Below are 25,164 nucleotides of genomic sequence, written 5' to 3' on the forward strand. Positions count from 1 at the left end.
TCATCGATGACAAGATTAGACCGGGCCCGCCGTAGGCTCGAAAAACAGCCGAAGCGAAGCGAACGAATGCAAATGGATATCGACGGTTTATCGGATTAAATCGGTTGGTTGCATCGATGAAAAAACTGTCATATTTTCAGAAACAGCAATAAATTCCGTATTTGGTTAGCTGGTCGTGCTTGGATTCGTTTTTCAAAACTTTCTAAAAGGCTTGGGGAGGAAGGGAAGTTGTAGAAGTTGAACAGTTTACATGCACAAGTGAAAATAATTTATTTTGTAAAATTGTGTAATGTCTTGGAGTTAAGTATATGCGTTATTGAAGGTCAATTATGATCGCTTGTAGGTATTGTATTTATTTTTTAACTTTTAAATTTAAATAAACAATGATCAAAATTAATAAATAAATTGATTATATAGTCATGTTTGTCGTACGGCGATACGAAAACATACGTTGCAATGATAAAAATACAGCTTCTCAAGAACTTATTTTCTATTCATGCTGAATCGTTCAATTAGCTGGAAAAGAAATCCTTTCTTTTAATTTGCCCTAAGACATGATGGAATGGAAATGAAATCGAGGAATATGAAATGTCCTACTTTGGCGTACGGTGCGCGCCATCGTTCCCGGAGTTCACCAAGCAGTGTGCGGCAAGGTAAAACATGTTTCCGAGCAGAGAAGAAAAGGTGAATGTTGTGCTAAATTAAAACGTCCGTGTAGCATAGATTCAACTGCGGTTCGCACGTGGTCGAATGCAGAATGCATTTTCATCAACATACCACCGGCAAGACGTGAACGTGTTCTAGTGCACGTACTCACCTATGCATTCGAATTTCATTTACCCATCGGCAGGCATGTACCGGCGTACTGGAAACCATAGGCCCCTGGTACCTACACCAGCAACATCATCCATGGCAAAAGGTTCGAGTTTGCCAACATTCATTTGAATATTATATGCAAATACTTTATTGTTTGTTCCTTCACCGCCGGTAAGATGTATTTCTCGCTCCGTCCTGTCTTCTGTCGTCCTAGCTCGGTTCGCTTTGGCCGTGTTTTGGTCCTCGGTAACGATGTTACTGAACAAAGTGAACAACACACTTTGCAGGATGTACCAAGAAGGTCCAAGATATTTCCTCTGACGATCCATTTTACCCAATGCTTCGCAGTGGGGAAATTTTAAGCAGCTAATAAATGTTGTAGGGTTTGTTACGATGGTGTATGGGACGGAATGGTCGGTTGTATGCACATTTCCATAGTGCTGTGAAAGGCTGGTTCTAGGCTATGCAACTATTAACGCCATATTTGGTTGAAATGCACATGCGTCGAAAATTGTTTGCAGCTTGAAACATGGAACAGCAATTTTAGATGCGTTAATTGAGGCCCAGAAACTACGGTGAGGCAGGGTCTTACCAAGTTCTTTGGAGTCATTTGCCTGTTTCCATAGCATGTGGTTGCTGGAAGACAGTTTGGGTGGCAAGATATGTTTATATTTGGATGGAATGTTGTGCAAATATTGGTATGAGTTTCATGACGCTGACATTAAGCACTGAGCAGTAAATATTTACTGTTTTTCCCTTGATGGATGAGCTGATTGCTCATATTAAATTGGGATCTTATTGTTATTGGTTTTAATTGCTGAATACAGTTTCTTCATTAACACTAGCTGTATGGAACTCGGATTTGACGGAAGTTAAGATTTGAAGTGAAACAGAAAAATACCTTTGAATTAATCTCGATGTTCACTTCTCTTAAACTTATAATAACGTTTTGTGAGTTTGTAACAAAATTATAATATTTCAAATACACATGTGATTAACCTATCTCTACGAAACCTGTCAGCTTGACTTGTTGGTTGGTTGCATTCAGTATATTTACTGTAGTTATAGCAATTTATCTAAAAAAATATTTGAAAAAAAGAATTGAAAGGGAACGGTAAACCACCCATTACCACAAAAGGGTCTTTACAAGTGATGTAACTTAAGTAACCTCAAGCGAAATTGCTCACCAAATTATTACTCTTTTTCTTCGTAACTCAAGCTGGAATCGGGCAATCCGTTGCGTTGAAAAGAAATCGATTCATGTGTTGGTGATAGATGATAGATCATGTGTTGGTGAAACAATAACAATAACTACATTAACAATAAATTGGCAACAAGCAACGAATTAAAATGATTAATTTCATATATTTTCTGCAAAGATTTTATTTTGCTAAATAAAATAAATAAGATAAATACTTGAACATGATTCATTTCATTTTATCAACTGGGTTATTTTGGAGAAATGCTTCTAGCGTACGATAAATAATGATAGATAGTACGATGGATAGGTAGATAATTGATTTTGTTATTTAATTTTTGCAAAAACTAATAACAAAGAAAACAAAGCATAAAGTATAAATATATGGCTAAAATATTCCTTGTACAGAATTGTTATGGTGTATAACAAAAGATGATAAACTAATAAAGATGGTTCATGTAACACAATGTATTTCTTGTTTTTTTTTAATTAACTTTGGTGAATCAAGGACTAATGATTTCTGGCCATAGATTACGCACAAAAAAAAAAACAAAAACCAAAACCCAAATCATACAGATGTAAAGAAAAATTGTACAAAGTTGAATTGAAATCCAGGTAAATAGCCTACAATACACAGCTACTCATGCAGACTTAATCAATGCACTTAACTAATGCTGAGAGTTGCGATCAATTAATACTTTTAGCTAATGTGTTCTTTCCCAAATAAAATCGTCTGTGAAAAAGCAATCAGAAATTGTGGCAAGTTTTCGTCGTCCAGCTAATCTACTCGATTCCGTACAGACCGGTTGGACAGAGTGTCTATCGATCCAATTTGTGACTCGTTGGTAAATTGAATTTCCATTTGCACGTTACGGCGCTCGGTCGTTCGCGTTGGCCGACCAGACGAGATTAGTTCGAATTTTAATTCCAATTTCCGAAATTCCTACCTATCCTGGCATTCAGAATGCATCCCAGTGTTGTGGGCATAGGATGGAGTAGCAACCCGCCAGAAGTTTATGCCGTTTAGAAACGGTGCGTGAAGGGGAGAATTCTTTTGGTCCAGGTCGGCAAAACTACAGCCCCGCTCCGTTCGAAAAGCATTGATCCGTAGCCGTGCCACATTTAGTTGAAATTCGTGAGGAAATAGGCCGTCTGGTTCCTATCGGACTGTGTGCTGCAAATGCGTTCACTGCCGGCGTGTGTTTTTGCAATGAGCTGAAAAATTGTTTAGACTAGCGTATTTCTCGAAACCATGCGATTGGGTGCTTTTTTCCGCAAAATTCACCATACCATGCTGGCGATAAAAGGGCTACAAATTCCAGTCAAATTTATCTCCCGTTTGAACATATTTTATGAAGAATGAAATGGATGCACTCGTGCAATGGAGCATAGCTAATCTTTACTGCGGTTCTTTGTACCATCGTTGGAAAAAAATAGTGTAGGTTTCGCGTGCATAGTTTTAATAACTCAGCGATAAAATATTGTGCATTTATCGAATTTTTATACATTTGACACAATATTGACTTATGCTATTTTCCAGTAAATTAGAAACGCTTGTGAAAAGAGCAATAATTACAATATATAAACATTCACATTCGCCTTGTTTCACTGATCATCCAAACATTCTGCAACCTAATTGACCAGTAGGATCATCTTTCCACTCAAAGAATCGTGCCGGAAGAATAAGCTTCGCTATGCCACGTACTGGCATGTCTCGTTCAAAGCCATTGTTTAGGATGGACGTCACGATTGCTTGGTCTGACGTTTGATTCATTTAGCACTGAAAGGATGCAATCGATGTTTGCATACAATCCAAAATGCATGCCACGCCAAGGTATGCACATCTATCTTTCGTTGTAATTTTCATTGCTTTACCCTTCGAGTAATTAGAGAAAACTTACACACATTTTTCGTGCTGGAAAAAGAGTGTTTGGCAGATGATGGAACGATGATGAGCTGTAACGAGGAATCTTGCAAACGGTGTTTGTATCTTGTTGTTCTACTACTATCTCAAGTTCATTGAGCAATGTATCAATGTTTAATGTTTCCTCTGGATTTGATGAATAATGTTTGATAGTAGTATGATACATCTTATTTGATATAATGACCTATGCAATCATATAGGTCAGTATAGGTTTTCTACTATTAATTCATTAGTAACAGGCGACTAGATAGTAAATATACACAACAAGAGATCTAGATAGGAAATGAACAGTACAGCTAACGTGACGCCATGTAACGTTCTTCATGTACGCAACCATGAGGATTATGGTTTATTATTATACCGTACATTAAAATATACTGCGATCATTTCGCGCCATCAAGCCTACAAAAAATTCAAAATCGCTTTGTTTAAATAACTTCACGCGATCATATATGGTCTAGTGTTCAACAAATATCCTGCACAATTCGATAACATTTGATGAAATGCAAAATTTCCCGAAAATATATTTGCCATGTCACATTTTTTAATTGTTGGTACTAGTTAAATTTCGATGAATTGAATAAGCTTTAAAAACATATAGCTAACATAAGCTTGGGATAAAAAGAATGCAGGGAATTAAGCAAGAGCACCAAAAATTGCAGCATCATTATTTGATGAATGTAGATCGGTGATGTATTGCAGATATGGTTATGATGCTGAGCTGTTGGCAAGGTATATAATTTGTTGGTTGCATTTTTTCGGCAAGTCATCCGTTTTCTATTTAAGACCAACAAAACAGAAATTTCATCCTTTCTGAGAAACAATATTCATCATTCGGATTGCGACAATTGCGTTCCACCATATTGGAATTTACCATTTGTGTACAAATAAAGATGAATTTTGAAATCGATTTGATCAATCAATTCAATCAGTTATTAACATTTATAGCAAAATATTTATGCTTTAGCCAAAAAACTCAATCCTTCATCAGCATTCCTCATCGAACCTGCCTCGATTCGGTATTTGTTTGAATGTTTTTCAGGAAGAAATAATCTCTGGCTCTGAGAAAAATTCTGAGGCTAGTTTGGCGTGTGGTTTTGTATGGAGTGTTGACGTCTGCCAAATGTCAATGATCTAATGTTGATAGTATTGAGGATAGCGATATTGCTGGTCATGTAACTTACGCTGGTGGAGCTAATTTGACTACTACGGGAACTAAGCTTTAAAACTTCCAGCATTTATATTTTCTGCGGAGTTATTTTACATTTGTCGAGATCGCTAAGCACTCAACTAGTGAAGGAATGACAATTCAATGAATAAAAAATCTTGTATTCTGGAGGTTATAGCATCATGACACTAACGTACCCAGACGCTGATGAGGCAACTCGCTATACCCAATACCTGGGCTCGACTTGATCCAAGTGTTTTTCGATTTCATCTACTGGTAATGAGTAAACGTGGTATATTGTGATTAGAATATAAGGCCTTCGAGAATTGTATACCATATGCATAGTGTTTAAAATTATATTTTTAAATAAAAATAGAAGTTTGAGTATGCATGCTCAGTGGGTTCTGTTCTGCTCATTCGTTGACGTAACACCTACATTGTCATGTCATACATTCATGATACTTATAAATCTTATAAAAATATCACATAACCGGATAGTTTAAATGCTTGTCATAGTTTACCAATCCAGACGAGAATCCATCCCATTCGGTCTTGTAGTATAAGGCGAATCTTTCAATTAAACTAAAGGATTAGATAATTGAGAAAGGTTTAGTAAGTCTTTCAAGCCGTAACGAAAAGCAAGTGATACATCCTTTCGTAAGAATTTAATTTCCAAACGGTAACATCAGACAACATTTAACTTGAGGAAAAGTCTTTCAGCCAGTATTCCGTAATTGGTACGTATCGTGATGCCACTTCAAAAGAAATTCCACCATAGCAAGCAGCGTGGTAATTACAGTGCAAGCGTTTTCGCAGGAAAAACAATCACCAGTACTTATCCCGGGCCTGTAAAAGATCACGAACCGACCGAGTTAAGAACGTCGAGAAATGGAATGATCAAAATGGTATTTTTTCACTCCATTTGAAAAGGAAACAATATCGCCGGTGAAAATGACGTCAAAAATGATGAAAAAAAGTCATTTCGCATACAATTTTTTTTTGTGCGCGCGCCCTGTGCGACCCAGTTTGGAGGCGTATTATCTGTAATTTTCCCATTTCCCAATCTACTCCGCTAAAAAGAAAATAATCTTTAGCACTCGTCTTACGGTTTGTGCTGTACCGAAAGCCCGACTGCGCTGCTATCAAGGTACGAAATCGAGAATCGTACCGTCGCAGACTGAACTGGAAATTCTTTATCGTACACTGTTTTATTTTATCCTTTTTTTTGGTGCGTCTGTTCTCCCTGGTACATCCTTTGCATAATGGAGTGGAAACAGGAAATAATCATTGTTCTGTGATGAGTTGGAACGGAAATCGAACATCTATTAAATATTACAGGCCGTTATTATTATCGATAGGATAGACATTATTTTGCTGGTCTTCCTTTGCACTCCATATTCCATTCTGCGTGAGCTTTATTTGTGACGCGATTAAAGCGTTCCGATGTAAACCATCGTATTGTTAAGAAAAGGGGCCACAATAACGACTATATAAACATTTACGACTTGAAATAAAGATTGAATAATGTTGGCAAATGTTTTAGTTCGCCTGCTGATAGTCAAATCGCCAGTATAGTCATCTATAAAAAGTGATTGGTTGAAAATCATAAATGTAATATTCAACATCTTTAACAATATACATTTCAGAAAAAATGTCATAAGTCATATTTTGACGTAACTATTTTAAGCAAAAAAATATTCGTCAAAATTTGAAAAAAAAAATGAAAAAAGTTGAAAACCATGTTCTAAATCATTTAGTAAACAAAAGCTCTACACATGTTCTAGTAATTTAGAGAGCAATTAACGTACACTAGCAGTTTTCACGGGTTCACACTTTTGTGAATCGAATTAATCAAATGAACCCTTATTATTGAAATAAATTATGCGCTTGCTGAATTGATTATGAGATGAGAATAATTTAAAGCCGCCCGCAGTATGTAGGTGCTAGGACTCAAAATCTAGGGACCAGAACGCACGAGCTGCTGGTACATTCGGGCAGGAACTTTTCAGTTAAGCCAGCATTATACATTCCGCACTGGTGTGCCCAAGGAGCCATGGAAGCTAATCAGTGCCGGCTAGTGGCGCTGGATTTGGGACGGTTGGTATCCATCCCACGCATCGTTCACGACGAAATTCTTCTTAGTAGGTTTCCTGGAACGAACGCACCAGTAAAGAGCGGATTGCCTGCTTTTACCGTGCAAAACTTACCAAAACCGCTTACAGTTTGGCCAAGCTCACATTGATGGAAAATCGTTTTCCCTTCTTGTCCTGGGTCGACATTCGGGTGAAGACTCGTTACGCCCCAGAGCAGCTGGAACGTCTCAAATCCCCGCTTCCCTTGCTCCTACTTAGCAAACCTCCTCGTGAAAGGCCATTATGAAAGGCCCATTCAGGCAGATTCGTCCAGCAGTCCGGCAATCGCTCGTTGAAATGAACCCATCCGTGGCGATTAGTTACCAGCTGGTGAGCTTACTCTTCCGTCGACAAAATCTAATTTCGATGATGAGAAGTTCTACGCTGAGTCCCATCGATCCTTACCTGATTCGATCGCTGCGGCAAAGGGGGAATTTCGCCCCACCGACGATGCCCACACCGTACCGACCGGTCGGTGTAAGGTTGTTCACAGTTTTCCGGACTTATCGGACTTGTGGTAGAGCTTACGGTCCCGCACGAAGACTTAATTAGCTCCTGCAATAATAATCATCAGCATCCCATGGCGGCCCGGAACATCAACTGGCCAGGTGGTGCGTTCGAGTAGCCGATCGTCCTCCGTCTGTGATTTTGATGGTTACGCGCCAGGAATATTGAAGGAAAGTCAAAGTTTTGAATGCCGGTTGTGCTCGAAAGTTATGGCTCTCCACTAAAGATTATCGTTGTCGCTCGAAATAGTGATCCCGCCGAGCGAACCAGGTGATATTATGTCAAATTAATTAACACTTCCAATACTACACGGTACATTAGGCGATAACTTTGCCTCGAATGCTGGAACCATCAACCATCAACGCCGCTCTAATTTGTCCCGACACGGCCAAGTTGGCGCTGGGATGCCCCAGGTGAAGGTGGAAGAAGTGGTGGTGATAGTCTGTTTGATCAACCAGCTTTCAGACCTCCTTGCCTGTTGCTCGATGCAGGTGAAATTTAGTGGAAATTCACTTTCCCCGAATGCTGAGCCCAGTCAGCGAGGAAGAGATTTCGGCTGTGAAGGACTACAGTTAAGATAATGTTACGAGCTTGTCAACACTTTCGTGAGTTGTTTAATAATACTGAATCGTCTTTTTGCGCTCGTTTCTTATAGCTTTTCTTTCGCTTGGATTTTGTCAATTTCACAGTTCTGGTCGGTGCCAGACAAACAAGGGCTGCAGTTGAAAGTTGTGTTTCAAATGTGTTTATTTCATCAAATGGCAAACTCCATCTAATTTTGTATACATATTTGGAGATGAAATTATCCTCTTTTATCTACCTAGAGTGTGAGTGTGCCTTTCATGGGTGTGTCTGTGTGTGTGTGTGTGGTTGTGTTATTTTTGTTTTGCTTTGCTATCAAAGAAACGTATCGAACATATGCGCCGGTACCGGTCGAAGCGGTTGAAGAAAACTAGCGCACGTGTCTCGTGCATTGAATGATTCAATTCCGAACCGACACCGATTCAAACCAGGGCGATCGATCGGAAGCAAAAAAGCGACGCGCAAAGGAAAATGCAGTCCGGCTTCTATTGCCACGGTATGCTTCAGTTGTTTCGCCATCGGTTCCATACGTGCGATTCCCCGGTCGGCGGATCTTACGCTCGTTCGGTTGACGCTGGGAAGGGCATTATATTCCCAGCGCCCGGCAAAAGAGCGGGAAGAAAATTTAATCCAGGATTGCCGTCGACTACACTCGGTTGATTTGTTCTCTTTCATATTACCGAACCATTCGTTTGCGGAGGCATGCATGTGTGTTGTGCAGAGCACTTGCCTAAGGTATGTATGATGAATCAGAATGCTCGCTATGAATGAAGATATTTTCGATTTTGTCTTTACGGTTTTATTTTTGTGAGCGTATGTTTGTATGTGTGTGTGTGCACTGCTCGCCTTTCTTTGAGCTGCTCCCAGGACACTTAGCGTCCTAGCTCCGTGTGGTGGATGCAACGATGGGGTAAAGGTGCAGTTCGAACGGAGGTGCCGTTTTGCAGCAAATGAAACAATAAATTTCCCCGCAACTGCAGGGCACTACTGCGCGGGGAGCGCGGAAAGGTTTCGCTGGACAGTGTGACGTGTGGCCGTGCCCGGGTGCATCATCATACGTGCGAGATTCCATTTGGCGCCCGGTATGCCAAATTGCGAAACTTTGTGCTAGCTGGGATGGGTGGAAAAAACGATCGTTTCACAACGCCGGCCCGAAGCAGCGCCACGGGCCGAACGATGGGATGCCGTTGGTCGCTGCAGGATATTTCTCTGTCCACCGGAACGCCGGGAGCAGCACCGATCGCTCAGCAGGTAGAGCAAAGTGGCCAGGTGCAATAATAATAGTATGCACATGCTGCGCCGTAACGTTCGGTGACCGACGGTGCTGGGGGCCGCATTGTGCTGCATTGCCGCTGGATGCTCACCTGCAAAGGAAGGAGAAGGGTGGTGGGCGATATTTTTTTGTTGTCTTTGTTGACGGCCATTGTATGGTTGGTGTATTTTCGCTCGCGCGAATGTTTACATCACGCTCGTAAAGGCTTACAAGGGACAGATTTATTCAGAAGGTGGTTTGTTTTTGTGCAAAACAATAAACGGTAGCTAAAACGGGATCCTTGCGAAGCAACTCAATTTAATGCTGCGAAGGCATTTGCGTTTCGAGAGTTTATAGAAATAGCTATTGCACGGGTTGTTTATAATTTATATAATGGAACAGATGTAGAAGGGAGGGCGTGCAAGATTGAAAATAATATCGCTTTAAACAAATGTGTTATCTGACTACTCGTTTTTTATAATATAAATCAAACGATTCGAAATTCTTGATAAAGTACAAGCAATGACCCCAACACAAGCACGAATGAGCGTTATCTGTTGAACTCCTTTCGTTAAAGCAAGATTCAGAACGTTGGTCTTAAATTCATAACTTAAGCATATCTCTAAAGATGATCCCACATTGCAGTAGCCGGTGATGCAGTACACAAACATGTGGCCTAGAAAACGATCATGTATCAGGAAGCACAACGCCTTTACCGTTTCGGTCGGCATACCACTGTGATGCACATACGGGACATGCGTCCAACATAAATAGTCCTGGATTCTCAAGCTGTCCCATAAAAAAACGGTTCTGAAACAAAGCTGGATATAAATCGAATTTTACATGTTCCTGCTCAGGGAACTGACTCGGAGCCCGGGTGTGTTGTGTTGATTTTTTAGCTCCGTTTCACTTCACCCGAAAAGATGCGACAGGAATACGTTGATACGTGTAATCCCAGGCGCTTAAAACCAACCCAATGTCCTTGCCGTCAATAATCCGGCCCACTGTGTGCCGGGGGAGGCACTGGGCACAGACGGAAACGACCCTTATGTAAATGAGACGATGCTATTTGGAGAATTAACTTCAACCGGGTGCCTCTGGTCGAAGAAACACGCACGAGCATACGTGGGGCAGAGGTGGATAAGAAAGTTGTAAATGAAAAGTATGTATAAAAAAGTACAAAAAAAAAACTGAATACAACAAAATACATGCAAACGATCCAAAACGAAGCACGATCCATTTTGCCGCTACGTGCCTGCACATTCATCCATGTGGTACTTTTGTGTCTTTGTGTGTTCTGCGAGTGTGTCCAGGAGAGAGCCTCCTCTTACACATATCATAGCATTATGACGCTTCTTTACACCCATTGCAATGAAAATTGTGGTGTTTTTTCCTTCTTGCTGCTGTACGTGTGCTTCCGTTTTTTCACCCCATGCATGGTGGTCTGTATTACACTTGCTTTGTGCATTCGCAGGCTTGGAGCAAGGTTCCGTATGCAAGTGACTATGGTTCTACCTCCTGTCTTCATCGCCATCCCTCCCCTATATGATCAAATACAATTCGTATGTTGGCTCAAGTCAACCATAACTTACCACTAATTACATGAGCATAGACGCTTGCAGAGCGGGCCATCGTCGGTACACAGGTGTAGTTTCCGGTATCGCCCTGAATAGCTCGCTTTATCTTTAATCTGTGTCCGCCCGTATCCGCCGGCAAAGCAGGGAAGCCACAGCACACAGCCGAAGAAGAAGGAGAAGTAACCGCAGGGTCCACAAAAACGGTGCAGTGCCGGCGCGCACATGTTGGTTTGGTTTGTGTTGCGGATGCGGATTGTGGCGGAGGTCCAACATCAATATTATCGTCCAATCCCCACCCAGGTGTGCAGGAGAGAAAAAGAGGAGGATCGAGATTAACAACTAAAGCTATCACCGAAAACCACAATTCGGAACATATTCACCACCGTCGCCCGTGGTCGTCGTCTCGGTCCCGGGTCTGGCTAGCGCCGTCAAAGGTGGAATGCAATTGTCTAGTTACCTGAACCAGTGCAACCATTGCTGGCTGGGTGATATTTGCATACTCATGTATATTACGGAGCACTCATCTCACCCTTTTAGCAGACACCCACTGGCTGCCCTGCTTAGCTACACAGTACAAACCTCCTAATTCTGCACCCATAAAACCCTTCTTTACTCGCCGAAACACTCCACCCCCAGCGCACGGGTGTGAGAGCAATCCTGGAAGAATGCACCGTTGCGTGAAGCATAAAGTTCTGGGAGCGCCTTACAAAACCGAGCTCGGTGCAGCTTTTCATCCTAGCGGGAAGTCATCATTGGCCGGAGAGGAGCCGGAAAACAAAGGTGCCGGTTGGGTTGCGTTTGAGCTGTAAGGATTTTGTTTCTGTGAAGTTTGCTAGCTGCAATTGCAGCCATAGTGCAATCGTACAGCCGAACGGGGTTTCGTAATTGCTTTCTCTGCTTCTCGCTGTTCCTGAGACGTTCGGAATAATAATGGTAAGGTTGAGGAAGATGGGTCGGCCATGGGGGTATTTTTATGATATAGTTTCATTTCCTATTGTAGCTCACCCTGCTGGGTACATCATTGCGACTATAATTGGAGAGATATCTACTTTAAAAAGGGACAGAGCTGGACAAGAAACTTTGGATCCGAACACAGACTACAGTTTGAACTGGGTGATTTAACTTTATCTCTTACGAAATGGCAAAGGTTGATTAACGAAACCATGCATTGTTATTTAGCTTAAAACTTGTGTGCATTGTTCAGAAACATCCAACGCCACGGTTTAGGATTGCGCTTTATCTTGAAGGGATTTCACTGAAGGCAGATAATTACAAATGAAAGGAATCATTCATTAAATTCACAATCCCTCAGCCATTCCAATATTCACAATTGTCTTCGAAGCTAGCGAATTGACCTCAGATTTCAATCACAGCCCTAACACAACACCACCGTGACGAGCTGTAACCGTTCGTGACAAGCGGCGACTAAACGACCGAGACGACGCATATCGTATGGGGACGGGTGGATGGAACTGTGCAGAAGAGGCACAGCGGCATTCTTGTTCAATTATTTCGCTCTGCTACACTTTTATTATTACCTAGATGTCAGGGCATCTGTCCAATCTGTTTCGATGGTGATCCGTCCACGATCGCCCGAATGGATGTCGTTTTCCTGTGCGAGGGGCTCCACCAGCGTGTTTCCTGCAAAGGCAACAAAACCGTACCGGCACAGAATCACGGCAGATGAGAGCGAAATAAATTAAAGACATGTCTGCAGACAGTCAGTGTGGAGGGCCGCTGATTTCGTGAGGCGACCTGGCAGTACCTACCCTTGTACCAGAAAACCGTGCCTAGTTCGTGTGGTCCTTGCTGGATGACGCAAACCATGGTTATCTCACTGCCCGATTTTATGAATATGTCCGACGGTCCCAATATTCGTGCACGCAGCTCTGCGGTGTGGCATGGCAGGAGAAGAAACGCATAACATATAAGCTTCCGATGGTACGATACGATAATTTCAAATAGAGGGTAAAGTAACCAATCGTAGGGTGAATTGTTTCCGTGTCTGTCCAGCTACTAACCTAACCTACTGCATCATTGGCATCGTTTTGGTGGCTTCAAAAGTGAATTTAGTCGAACATTGATGTTTTTGGTTACGTTTGCTCTACGTCACTAGCAAACTTACCAGTTCTGTTTGAAAAGCAAATTCCCACGAGCATTTGGAACTGCGGAAACTGCTCGCACCCGGAAGAGTTCAACACGCTAAAGTAAACTAAACTGTGTTGCGTTAGCACCATAGTTGCTTCTTTTGCGAAATGCCACAAAAAGCCCGTATCCCGTTGGGGCCGACTCGAATGAAATCATTTTCCAAATTTAAATAAACACTTTTCCAACCTCTTTTGCCTGGGCGAAAAGCGAAAGAATAAAAGAGCTGGGGGAAAATATCCCCCCCCCCCCCCCCTTTTGGCTGGGTATGTATGTTGGGAAACAGGAAAAAAACACAAAATCGCCCAACATCAACAGGAATGTGTTGACTTTTCTATCCCACCACGGTTCGCCGTACAGTGCGGCGAAGTGAAATTGCGTTCGAACAACGTTTGCGAACGCTGCAGCGAAAGGCGGCACACGGCAACACCGGAAGAGAGATTTCGCATCAGAAAAGTTCGGTTTTCCGACAAACTAGCCATTTTTTTTTTTTTTTTTAGACTACGTGCGTCCTGTCTATGCGTTTGTGGAAGTGTGTGTACTCACCACCAAAACGGCACAGTTTATGTGCAGCAAAAGTGCAAGAAAGGCATCGTCTTCGAGCCCTGGCGACGCTGTGCCTTTGGCAGGGCAGGAAAGATAATGCCGGGGAAGACGTCGCGTTTGCCGTGCTGAGCCGGGATGTGCAGGCTGTGTGCCGGGAACAGCAACGGGCGGGGTAACCGACAACCGGTACGGAGATGTCGGAACCCCTTGGGCAAATATTTAAATGAAACTTCGACCGGCCGAAGCTGTGCGCAAAGCGGTGCGTTTTTGGGAAACCATTTAGGCAGATGACAACTCCCGTCCTATGGTGTCGCTCGGTGTGTTGGTATGTGTGTGTGTACTTATAGCCAGCGCTCGGAGAAAGTTTGGTGTTCGGCGTGAATGTTGTTTGGTCGTGTTGTTTGTCAACTGCCGTCGAGCGAACAACGGCAGCAGGGCAGGTCGTGTGCAAGTTTTCCAATGATTTTTTTGGCCCATCCGTTTGGCGAAAATTCATGAAGCGTGAGAAAAACTAAAGCCATAAACAAACAAATTGTTTTCCGTCTGCCCAAATTGACATCTGACGTGCTCGGTGGCTGTGGGGCATGTGTATGGGTCGCAATCGGTAAACAGGTTCATTTGCCTACCGGACAGATGCTGGTCCGCTCCGATCGGTATGTGGCGTCGGTGGCATGTGGGTATCCGCTGCACAGCAGACGGCTTAGACGCCCGCTGATGGATGGGAGTGTCTATGAGCATGTTATCAACACCGACCTACATCAAATTTAACACCACATTTCGACGCCTCCGGAGCCGAAAATGAGGGTTGCGCGCGATAGCGAACGGTCACGCGTGGAGCATATTACAATGGTCGGAAAATCAATTAACCCGTCCTCTACGTATTACGGCGCACTTGGTCTCGAGCGAAAGTAAAAGCTCAGCACTTTGGCCCTATAATCCGCCACTAACTCCTATCGTTCGGGGCTTATGCGGGGAGCTTTAAGTCTACCGACCCAGCTGGACCCGGATGCATGCCTGTGCACCATTTCGCACCCTCCCTCCACTGGTTTGGACATACAATGGAGCTTTCATTACGAATCACGCCGAGAGCGGCAGGGCGTTGTTACGGCACCGTAGCCGTTAAAGTGTGATACGGCCCAAGCGGTACCCAAGCCGTCAGGTTAATGGGCAGGCAGAAAACATAGAGACAGTGAAGGCTTGAGACACACTACACACACACAATGAGTGTCTTGCCCATTTAGCCAATCAGTGTTGCTCGTAAGCAGGTTATGGTAGGGGAGTAGTGATTAAACTTTTACGCTTAGCTCCAGCACTGGGTGGCTCTAATGTGGGCCGCAAAGCACGGCCGGGACATTAAGCGGCCCACCGTTTTGTTGGGCAAGTGTTACAATAATTATAATATTTTTAATTCGAAGTTTTTGCGAACTCACGTCGAAAAAATCAAGTCGAGACAATGAAGAACAAAATTTTCTTAAAATTCAAATTCAAACCGAATGGAACGCAAGCTACGATGATTTGAGAGAGCAATATTTCAAGGCTTCAATGCTCAAACCTTTCTTTTTGTTTTGTTCCGAGCTTCAAATTCACGTGAAATCATTATTACAACAAAATATGTAATGGTATTTAAATATGTCTGCATTTGGTTCGTTTTCCCTGTAACTCAAGGTATCTTTGGATACGAAGAACATGGGAACAAAATCATACAGACCAAATTGTGCTACGACGTAATATCTGACGGTATTTTAATGTAACACGCATGCCAGAAGATGCGGCACCGGGGCCATACGTACGTCCTCCTTAAAAGGTTTCGGTAACCTTTGGTATGTACGTATGCGTTTTTGAGCATGATGAAGGTGTACCCCGTTAGTGCACACTCACACACGCACAGGCATGCATATACCACTCCATCCCCATCAGGACCATAGTCGGATAGCCGAAGGACAAAGTTATTAAATTTACGTCTCAGCAGTGAGCAGTGCAAAAAAGGAAAGAAGCCAAACACGACAAGGCCAATTACGCCCTGTGGCTTTGAGCTAAACCAGTAAACACACACACACACACACACACATACACTCACATACACGGGCACCTACTACTGAGGCTCGTGTTCGCTTTTTTCGCATGAAAACTGGTGCCTCATCCGGACATCCTCGCAATCCTCCATGGGGTATGAGTTGCCGCCTGCCGACCTGTACGTTGTGAATGAAATGTGAACAGTTGTGTGCGTGAGCGGGATGCTGCTGTGCTCCTTGTTTATTTCATGCCCGGGTGAGTTTTTAAATTAAATTAGATGATTTATTCTGCAAACTTGTGCTCCACTTTCAGGCTGAAATGCATCACCTCAAAAAAGTTTTTGCCACTGAAAGCCGAGGCGTTAGCCGTTGAAAGGAAAAGGTTACCCGAGGTGATGCAGCAACAATGTGAGAAGGGTGAAGCCCGAAAGTAAAAAAAAAATGGAGGACGCAGGGTTTTTGAGGTACCTGTTATGGTTTCTGCTGCCAGCGTTTCGCTTCTCTGACCAATTACCAATCCCACAACATAATAACCTCCGCTTGTTGTAAACTCACCAATTACATTCAACACATATGACAGGGACATTTTCGGTTCGGTGTTGATTTGGCATTCGTACACGCCCGAGTCTCGTGTTTGGGGGTATTTTATCTGCAGTGTCCAGTTGACGGAACCTTCCGGCCGTATCACCTACGGTAGTAGTGGAAGAGAAAAAAAGTAATCGGCAAACGGAAAATGGGTCAAAATTCCACTTAAACTTCTACGTAGGGTGTGCACTAATTGATTGGATTTTCAACACCGGCACCTGTGGCCAGCCAGCCGGGAGTTGGCGTGTGAGTGGTGGAAGCTGAGCTTTTTTTGTACCTAATCAATTTTGACTGTGGAGAAAGTTTAGCCCAAAACGTACCTGAAATCGTTGGTCCGAGGTGTAGGTTGATGCTCCCATCGTAAGTATATGCAGATCACGCTGCCGAATCCACGCAACCTATGCAAACCGTAAAATTCCATCAATTTATTCAGGTTTTCAATTAACACTAGCGTTTAATGAAAGATTGATGATGTATAATTTAATTACATTGTGGTGCGGCTGGAGTCTATTCACGACTGCTCCAGTATCTGGACGCAGTCATCGAATAGCAGCCGCATCAGGTTTGAAACTATTTGATTAGTGTTTCATTTGATGGAAACCATTTTTGGCACGGTATGTTAAACATCAAAGGCATTTGCTTTTAGGTGAACATACGCTTTTTGCTCTGTATAGTAGTAAATAATTGATCGTTGTCTTGTATAATGATGTACATTTTTTGTAACAAGGTTTTATATACTCCCCAAGCGGTTGTTTCATTGAATAAATGGTGCTGGATGGTTCATCCTTGCTAGAACACACGTCCCTGCTCATGCTTGATTGTAGCACGTTCAGGCAGTATTTTCCAAAATTAATTTAACTTCGTTTATCGATTTCAATGTGGTGTGAGAATCGATTCTCAAGGTATCGGAAATTACGCACACGGCACAAGGTATGCCTGGGCGCAATGCGTATGGGCGAGCAAGCAGTCATTGAGCGAGCGAGAGATACAACGAGATCAACTCTCGGAACATGTTCGAGAACAAACTGGCAGCAGTACTCACATCCTGATCGCCTAGACGCTCCACCCGGCAGTGCAGGAACCCGGTCTGGCCCACGGTTACGGTGAGATTGCGCGGCACGTCAAAGTCAAAGTACGGTTGCAATGCTTCCGACTCCTCGGTCGTGGTGGTCATTATAATGCTCGAGCTGACGGAAACTGTGCGTAAGGAAGAGAGAGAGAGAGAGAGAGAGAGAGAGAGAGGAAAAGGAGAGAGGGGAGAAAAAACGAACAGGGCATACGTTGAGACAAAGAAAATATATGAATATTCTATAAGCGATATAGCATCCATCAGGGCAGGGGCAGAGCGTGGTTCGCAACATGATACAGACGTGCAAAAGAACAATATTGAATAAACAGCACGTTAGCAGGGCACGGTTTGACGGAGGAACCGTCTCGTAAACACACACTGTACACCTTTGCATCTGCCATGTGCGGGCGGTAAAAAAAGGAAGTAGAAAAAACTGAAAAAAAGAAATAAAAGTTTTGCTGAGCGTGGGCCCAACGCTTTTTGAAGGTAGATCGGCGTAAACGAATGCTTTCTGTGGAATCTTATAAAAATTCAGTACTGTCAGCGATAGTGAGACAATAACAAAAGGGAGGTTTAAATGAGCAGAACACTGAGATCAAACGATAAGCGGGACACCATCGGTGATGGTTCGAAAAACGTTCTTGAAAACAATGTAAATATTGCCCGAATTTATATTGCACACGAATTGTTGTGTACGCTTCAATGTCTGGTGCTCATATTGGAATGATTTTTTTCTTTTGTGTATTTCGGAACGACTCTACAGCTGTGAATTTATGTAAAACAATAAATATTTGTTCATGAAATGTGAGTCAGCATTAACTCAGATATGTTGTTTTTTGAAAGCAACAAAACAAAATATAACTTATTCCTACTACACACAGATGTACTAAGAACGTTATACATATTTCCATTAAGCTCTTTTTCATTTTGTTTCACCTTAAAATACCCTATTTGAAATAAATATTAATTTTTCATCGTTAAGAAGTTATAAAACAATCAAATTTGAACCGGAACCTGAGTATTGGTTTTCAGAAATATTTTGGAGATATTATTGGATAAACATTGTCTTTTAAAAGTATTATTAGGAAAATACATAACCGAAAATTTTAAGAATGTTAAGAATTTAATTGCAATTGCTATTGTTTACAGCAATGAACGAAAAACTCATCCGTTGCAGTAACCAAGTATGATTTTAAAGGCATATTATTTTAAAAATATAAAATAATAACAGTGGTACAGATTGCAATCCAACAACAATATTACTAGATGTTGATAGTAGCAGATCAAGAAAAATAACAATAATAATCATAATATTGTACGTTTTGTTGCTTTGAAATCAAATTTGCTGTGGTCGCATTTCTCTAATAAGAAAACAAAAAGACAGATACGTACCCCAAATGATACATGATGCTCGTAGAACATTTTCTATGTGCATTTTCGGTGTGCACGACTTGCTATTACGGTTTCTTGTCGCTTAGTTGTTGTGTCATGAACTTTACTTTGAGTTGCCAATGCCATGCTGATTGGGGGCCAATTGTATATTGTGACTAGATGTCGGCATTTCTTTCCGTCATCGCAGAGAGATTAGAACGATGTTGGATGTATGTAGCTGTAAAAGAAAAATACAAAAAACATGTCTTTTAAGAGCTAAATCATACAGTTGAGTTGATTATAATTAAGTTTACATTTTATCAATTATTTAATCACTTTTATGCTATTACATACTCAGTTACAATGTGTATCTATGGTACTTATTGCCTTACTACTAATAACTACTTATATTAAATAGCTTAGCAGCTGAAACAATTTGGCAAACCTTGATGTGTCCCCAAACGTCTGGGGCCATTTCCTGGAACGTTTTCGATTTCGAGGTTATGAAAACAATTAGAGCGTAACACTATAAGTGAAGCTTTTGCTCAGGTCACCAGAAGCGAGTGGAGTGAAAATAGCTGCAAAACGAGCAGAAAAGCAGCGACGATTCAATCTTCTATTTTCAGCTCCTGGTTGCCATTTTCTTGCCCGGGCTCCAGTGTTAGCTATTTGGCACCGAACACATTCTGCCCAGGCGTCATTTAGCTTTACTGGAGAGCCCTTTTCCGGTTTCTGGGCCGGGCCAGTGATAGTGATCAAATTATTGTGCGACAGGCGGGAATGCTCTGGGCACCTATTTTAGCACCTTTCGTGTGAAAATTGGGAATAGAAGATGCTACCACCGACACGATTGTGCTTTTTGCCGGTGAACGGCCGCAAAGGTGTAGACGGAAAAAGTTGTCCGTGTCCGTTAAAAAGGGTGTCCGGTTGCGAAGTTCTTAAACATTCTTTGCCAAATAATTTGCCAAAAATGTTTTTGTTGTGTGTGTGTTGTCAATGTTTGTCAATGTTTGCAACCAACTCGTTCTGATGGGTGTTGAAAATACTTTTACATTTTTTTTGAAAATCGTGCTCCATAAAATATCGCTGCAAAGCGCTGAACAATGGAAAATGAAAAGAAACCAATTATGGATGCACAAAACGAATCCGCTGGAAGCAATCAAACGTATTTTCGATGAAAGCATTCCCAACGCTAAACAGTGCACTACCATTTTACATCCCTAACGAGTGTAGGATGTGATTTCGAAGCAAACATGTTTACATAAGAATGCCACATCAAGGGAACAGAGCCGAGTGAACAAACAATTTTGACGAACAAAAAGCTGTCTCTGCATCGAACAACCGAACAGTAAGAGAAAAAAAAAAACACAATCCTCAGTGAAAACCTCAAAGCTGCTGCAGAAAGCTCGTCTATCCACTGGTTGTAACGAGTACGTCGATGTTGTATGGAATAAAGACACAATATACCGCTTGCCGCACCACGTTTTGCCTATCAAAGCCGGATATCTCATTGATGTACATCGAGTAATTGAGTTGGTCGCCACTTTGTCGCCTTCCGGACCATTTGAGAGCGTGTTACGGTGGGTTCGCAAAAAAGCCCCTCACTTTGGTGAAGGATAGTCGAAGCGCATCGAACAGCGTACCGGCAAAGCTCTACCATCCGCTCCCCCGACAATGGCAGTTGTGGCAGATTTGCCGTACACACTGCGACGTATTGCATCACCAGCGATGTCTACAATTGTGCTGAATACGCCCGCGGCCCAGGAGATGCGGGTCCGACATTTTGTTGGTTCGACATTGTATTGCGCGTTGCCGTACGCTCGTTTCGACTTTACCAATAAATAGCAATGTGCTCGGCAACTGCTCGATAAATAAAGCGTTTGCCTTGTACGAGTGCTCTTCGCCTTCGCTATTGCTTCGCCGGACGGATATCCCGGATGGCTTCGCGCCTATTATCTTCCGCGGCTGGGCCGTCCGGAAATTTATTGGCGCGCACGGAAATCGATATGTTACATTTGTTCGCTTGTTTTTATTTTATTTTTAACACTGTTGTTTTCGTGCGCTCCAACGATTCCCTGTATCTTAATGCGTTTATCAGTAGGGGTAGGTTGGTGTGTGTGTGTGTTTTTTGTGTTGTTCTGTACTCATTCTACACATTCTCCCCCTGTAGTTCAAGGCGAAAAGCAGTCAACAGCGGCCGGTTTTCTTCTCGCGGTTCGCTGCAGGTTTGTTTTGCAGCGTGGCGGCTAGAAATAAGATGGGCCTATAAAATTCATTGGAACCCAGCGGTGATAAAAGGCACGACCGTGAAGCAAGGATGGAACGGGCAGCTACACAACCTTGTACATGTCAGGGATGGCACGTGGGCAAGGACGAGAGCAGGACGGCATGTTTTATGATTTGTGAGTCGATCGTAACCTAGAGCCCAGCAGCACATCGTTGTGCGTTTGGGGCACAGTGTCAAACAACAAGGTTGTCAACGAATGTAACGGAAAGCAATGCGGGCGGCTTCCGATACGCACTGGATGTGATCAACAGGGTGGAAGATGATTGTAACGACACTATCAAAGATTTAGTGCTTTGCATCGGAATTGAATTGTATCGGTTCGTTGGTGAAAGCGGTACTTCCGATCGCTGACATGTCAAGTGATCGGAGAGATGAATAATTAGAAGCCGAATGTGCAAGCTTTCAATATCATTTCAAAGTACGCTATGTGCCATTGAAATTGAATAAAAATACATTGTTATCTTCAAAACTGGCTGCTGTGGAAAACAAGAACGTAAGTGTTTAGTGACATAATATAGGATTTAATACATCGACAATTTAAACAAAAAAAAAAAAATGTTTCGTAAATTGTTGAGGATTCATTTTTATTACTCTGGAAAACTGTTGCTATAGTTTTATATTTGGTTAAGGAAATAAAAAAAAGTATTCTAAATCCAAAGTATATCTCTGAATCGCAGAATTATAAATGAAACTAAGAGAAAGATTAAGTATTGAGCAACAATAACCACGAGGAAGCTTAAAGCTTTCTGCGTGTAGTCAAGCCTTAAAATTGTGTAGGATTCTACGATTTATTAAAAAAAATCAAACATCTCATAATGTGATAGTCATTATCATAGATCTTCTACAGACATTTGTTAATTTCACAAAGACGACTTCAGCTGTACATATATGAAGCTTAGCTATGCATTGAGTTACATAAAACTTACTTAAAAGCTCATGCAAAACAAATCTAACATTTTCAGTGCAAAATTTTGATAGCCTAAAATTATCGTTTGATGTCCAATAGAAAAACTTAACTTGGATTGATGTTTTTGCAGCCAAATCTGATGTATTAAAAAAAAGTCATGTTGTACTAATTGCTCCCTCACAATGCAAGTTGTGCAATTTTATTTATCTACTTCATATATGTTGGACATATTTAATAAAAATTCAACTAAATATTGGTATTAAACAGAGGTAATTATCACTTGAAACTATTATTTTTAGGAACGTATTCTTTTTTAACATAAATAACTCAGCCATATTTTTAGAATACTAAAAGGCGCATTTAGTTTCCTGATACTACAAGACAATCCTGGATATGGAACGTTGGACTTGCAGACGTTCCTTACCAGACATTTTATATGTTCTATAAATACCGTATCCAAGCAGCGACTACTTCAGCTGAAAAATGCTTGCTGTCAAGCTCAAAAAAGTTATTCCATAGCAATAAAAACCAACGCAAAAAAAGGTTCATTGTTCGAGGTGAATGAAATTTCGGACACAGCTCAGGTCATCCGTGGTTCTTACTTTCTCAAAAGTCACACATTCCTACTCTACGCGAATCAAACTGGATCCCATTTTCCATCAGTCTATTTTTATCCACTTTTATATTCTTCTTTCCCTCCCATCGTATATCCTCTCTTGGGTTTCTAACGCGATAGTACAAAACCATTATAGGAAAAAGATTTAATTTCAGATAAAAGAATCGCAACATTTTTACATGTTCCAGGTACTGGAAAAGCATATTTTTGCTTTTTGCCGTCCCTGCTCGCCAACATCCGTCATTTGCGGGAAGGCAGAACGCATCCTGCGCTTGGGCTATTAGCTAAAATTCTAGCGAACGGAAACGAGCGTTATGATGGACATTAAAAATTACGTTAATGTGATCCCCGACGGGTCAACCATGGTGTAGCGTTTGTCATATCCAGCCGGTTGGTAATGTGCTCATTTGCATGCGTAGCGTGCGGAAGAGTCCTCGCATACTCCATTAGTGGGCAAATTAAGTGAACCTAAAACATAAGTGCTTCCAGAAGCTCACGATGTAAACATCTTGCGTCTGTGAAAGCGATTGGACCGCTGGGTATGGGGCCGTAAATGGATTTTCGTTTTCATTTTATGCCGTGAAATCAGATAAGGTTTGCTAAATAAAACAGCTCATTCGTCTGCAATTGACGTTTATTTTAAAAAAGCTCCTTTCGAAAAAAACAGACTTTTTTTTCGAAAGGAGCTTTTTTAAAATTTCCACATTTCCTGCATTAAATTTAACTTTATGCGTTAGAGCACAAATATTAGAAAATTACTGCTTTGTTCTATTGTCAAACTTATTTTCGTTCTTTTTATTGTTTTAAATGTAATGTCAATTAAAAAACACACTAGTCCTAGCTCACGGCGATTTAAATACTAAAAAAACAAAAACAAAAATTTCATGAAATACTTACTTCTCTTTACGATGTGTTTTATTTAAATTCTTCTTTTATTTTATTTCAATCTGAAAGGCTCTTAGTATGTTTTCTCAGGCATGATACAAGAACCAAACACTCCTTTGTTGTTTAATCCAGTATGAACTACACTTTATCCGATCACAATTTCAACTCCGTTTCGCAAACAACACTAAAGTGATAGATTTTGCTGTGTCGAATATATTGAATGCTATTCCCACAGTCACTTCCACTGTAATCCATTAGTTGATAATTACGACGATGCATTCCCATCTGACGCTATTTGCTGTCTCTTTCGATGTGGCAAAGATATTCTTGATTCTGTCACTCCCATATGCAACTCAATCAATATGGTATCGAGAAGTGCATCATGCTTGGTACGCTCCATTCAATGAAACAATCATCACAACGAAAATTTGATTATCCACCAACCAGTCGCACGATCTTGAGTGATTTGCTTTGCAGTGCTTGAGCACGATTTGGACACAAGTGACGTTTCGTTCAATATCACTACGAAAACTTTCAATAACCACACACTGTGTATTTCCATCCACTAGGTCACATTTTTAGTATTATTTTTCTACTTCTCTTAGCTCTTCTCACTACGAATAGCCATGCAGTTAGGATAGCAGAATTGGTATTTCAAAATCGATTCGAGCACGGTTCATATACGTGTCAACTTCTACCGACTACGGGCGCTACACTGAGCCGTAGCTGTCATCTGAGCAGTTTTCTTAGCCGCCCTATTACTTCGATGCCAATTTTCTGCTGAACGCTGGAAAATGATCAACAAACCTGCTCACCAAGCTCGCTCTCAGCTGCTCTCACGCCATTTGATTGCCATCTCTTGGAATTGTTCCTCTCGCAGCGCATCGTTTGCGAGAAAGCACTCATGAGTTGCCTTTTCGCTGCTCTTATTGAGGTAGGCTAAATCCAAGAGGAGCAAAGAAGCTGCATGTTGTTCCCTATGCTACCCAGCTTCTTCAGTTGAATTTCCTAACACAAGCACTCAAACGCTCGTTGCATTTGAAGTGAGCACCAATGAAATGCTTGCAGCATCCGTTAACGTTCGGAAAACCTTGCCATCAGTTTTGACCTTTCTCACTGGTTGAAATCTAGAGCGAATGGAATATGGCTTTAATGATGTATGGATTATTCCTAAGGTTGGTGTAGGTTTGGGTTTACCTGCTTTGGTAAACACTTTTGTGAAGTCAACTTAAACAAGAGCAAATAATCGTGCAATCTTGAAATATTGAAATATCATGAAGATTGTTTTCTTTACTATATTTTAAATAAAAGAATAGTATTATTTAAAAATAATTTTAATTAAGAACTAATCTTTTTTTAAATTATTCTTTTTACTTTCAGAAGTCGTAATTTAAGATTGTCTTATATATATTGTTCATTATTATTCTTCAGGCAAAGTTACTCGTAAAGATAAAAAAGTAAATTATATTAAATTCTTTTAGAGAGGTTTTAACACTGTCATAGTGTTCTTTAAAGCATGTTATTTTAGTCTACATTATGTATCATTAATATATACAAGGGTAATTCTTAATTTATCGTTATTGAT

At 41.4% G+C, this 25,164-nt stretch overlaps 1 protein-coding gene across 2 annotated transcripts; it reads right to left on the bottom strand.

Annotated features, from left to right (window-relative positions):
- Positions 1-8,474: 8,474 nt before the first annotated feature.
- LOC1274750 (zwei Ig domain protein zig-8) lies at positions 8,475-24,343 on the bottom strand. 2 transcript variants are annotated; one of them, XM_061647099.1, is made up of 9 exons: positions 23,592-24,338; positions 18,906-19,122; positions 17,487-17,641; positions 16,765-16,842; positions 16,415-16,547; positions 12,926-13,045; positions 12,695-12,797; positions 11,172-11,269; positions 8,475-9,691 (listed from the first exon to the last, which is right to left on the bottom strand). In XM_061647099.1, exons 2-9 carry the CDS (start codon positions 18,946-18,948, stop codon positions 9,435-9,437), a joined length of 987 nt encoding a protein of 328 aa, XP_061503083.1. In that variant the 5' UTR covers positions 18,949-19,122; positions 23,592-24,338; the 3' UTR covers positions 8,475-9,434. The 2 variants fall into 2 exon arrangements, with proteins under 2 accessions (XP_061503083.1, XP_061503084.1); XM_061647100.1 differs by lacking the exon at positions 12,926-13,045 and having other exon boundaries at positions 23,592-24,343.
- Between the last annotated feature and the right edge of the window lie 821 nt (positions 24,344-25,164).

This window comes from Anopheles gambiae, chromosome 2 (assembly GCF_943734735.2).
Source record: "Anopheles gambiae chromosome 2, idAnoGambNW_F1_1, whole genome shotgun sequence".
NCBI classification, from domain to species: Eukaryota; Metazoa; Arthropoda; class Insecta; order Diptera; family Culicidae; genus Anopheles; species Anopheles gambiae.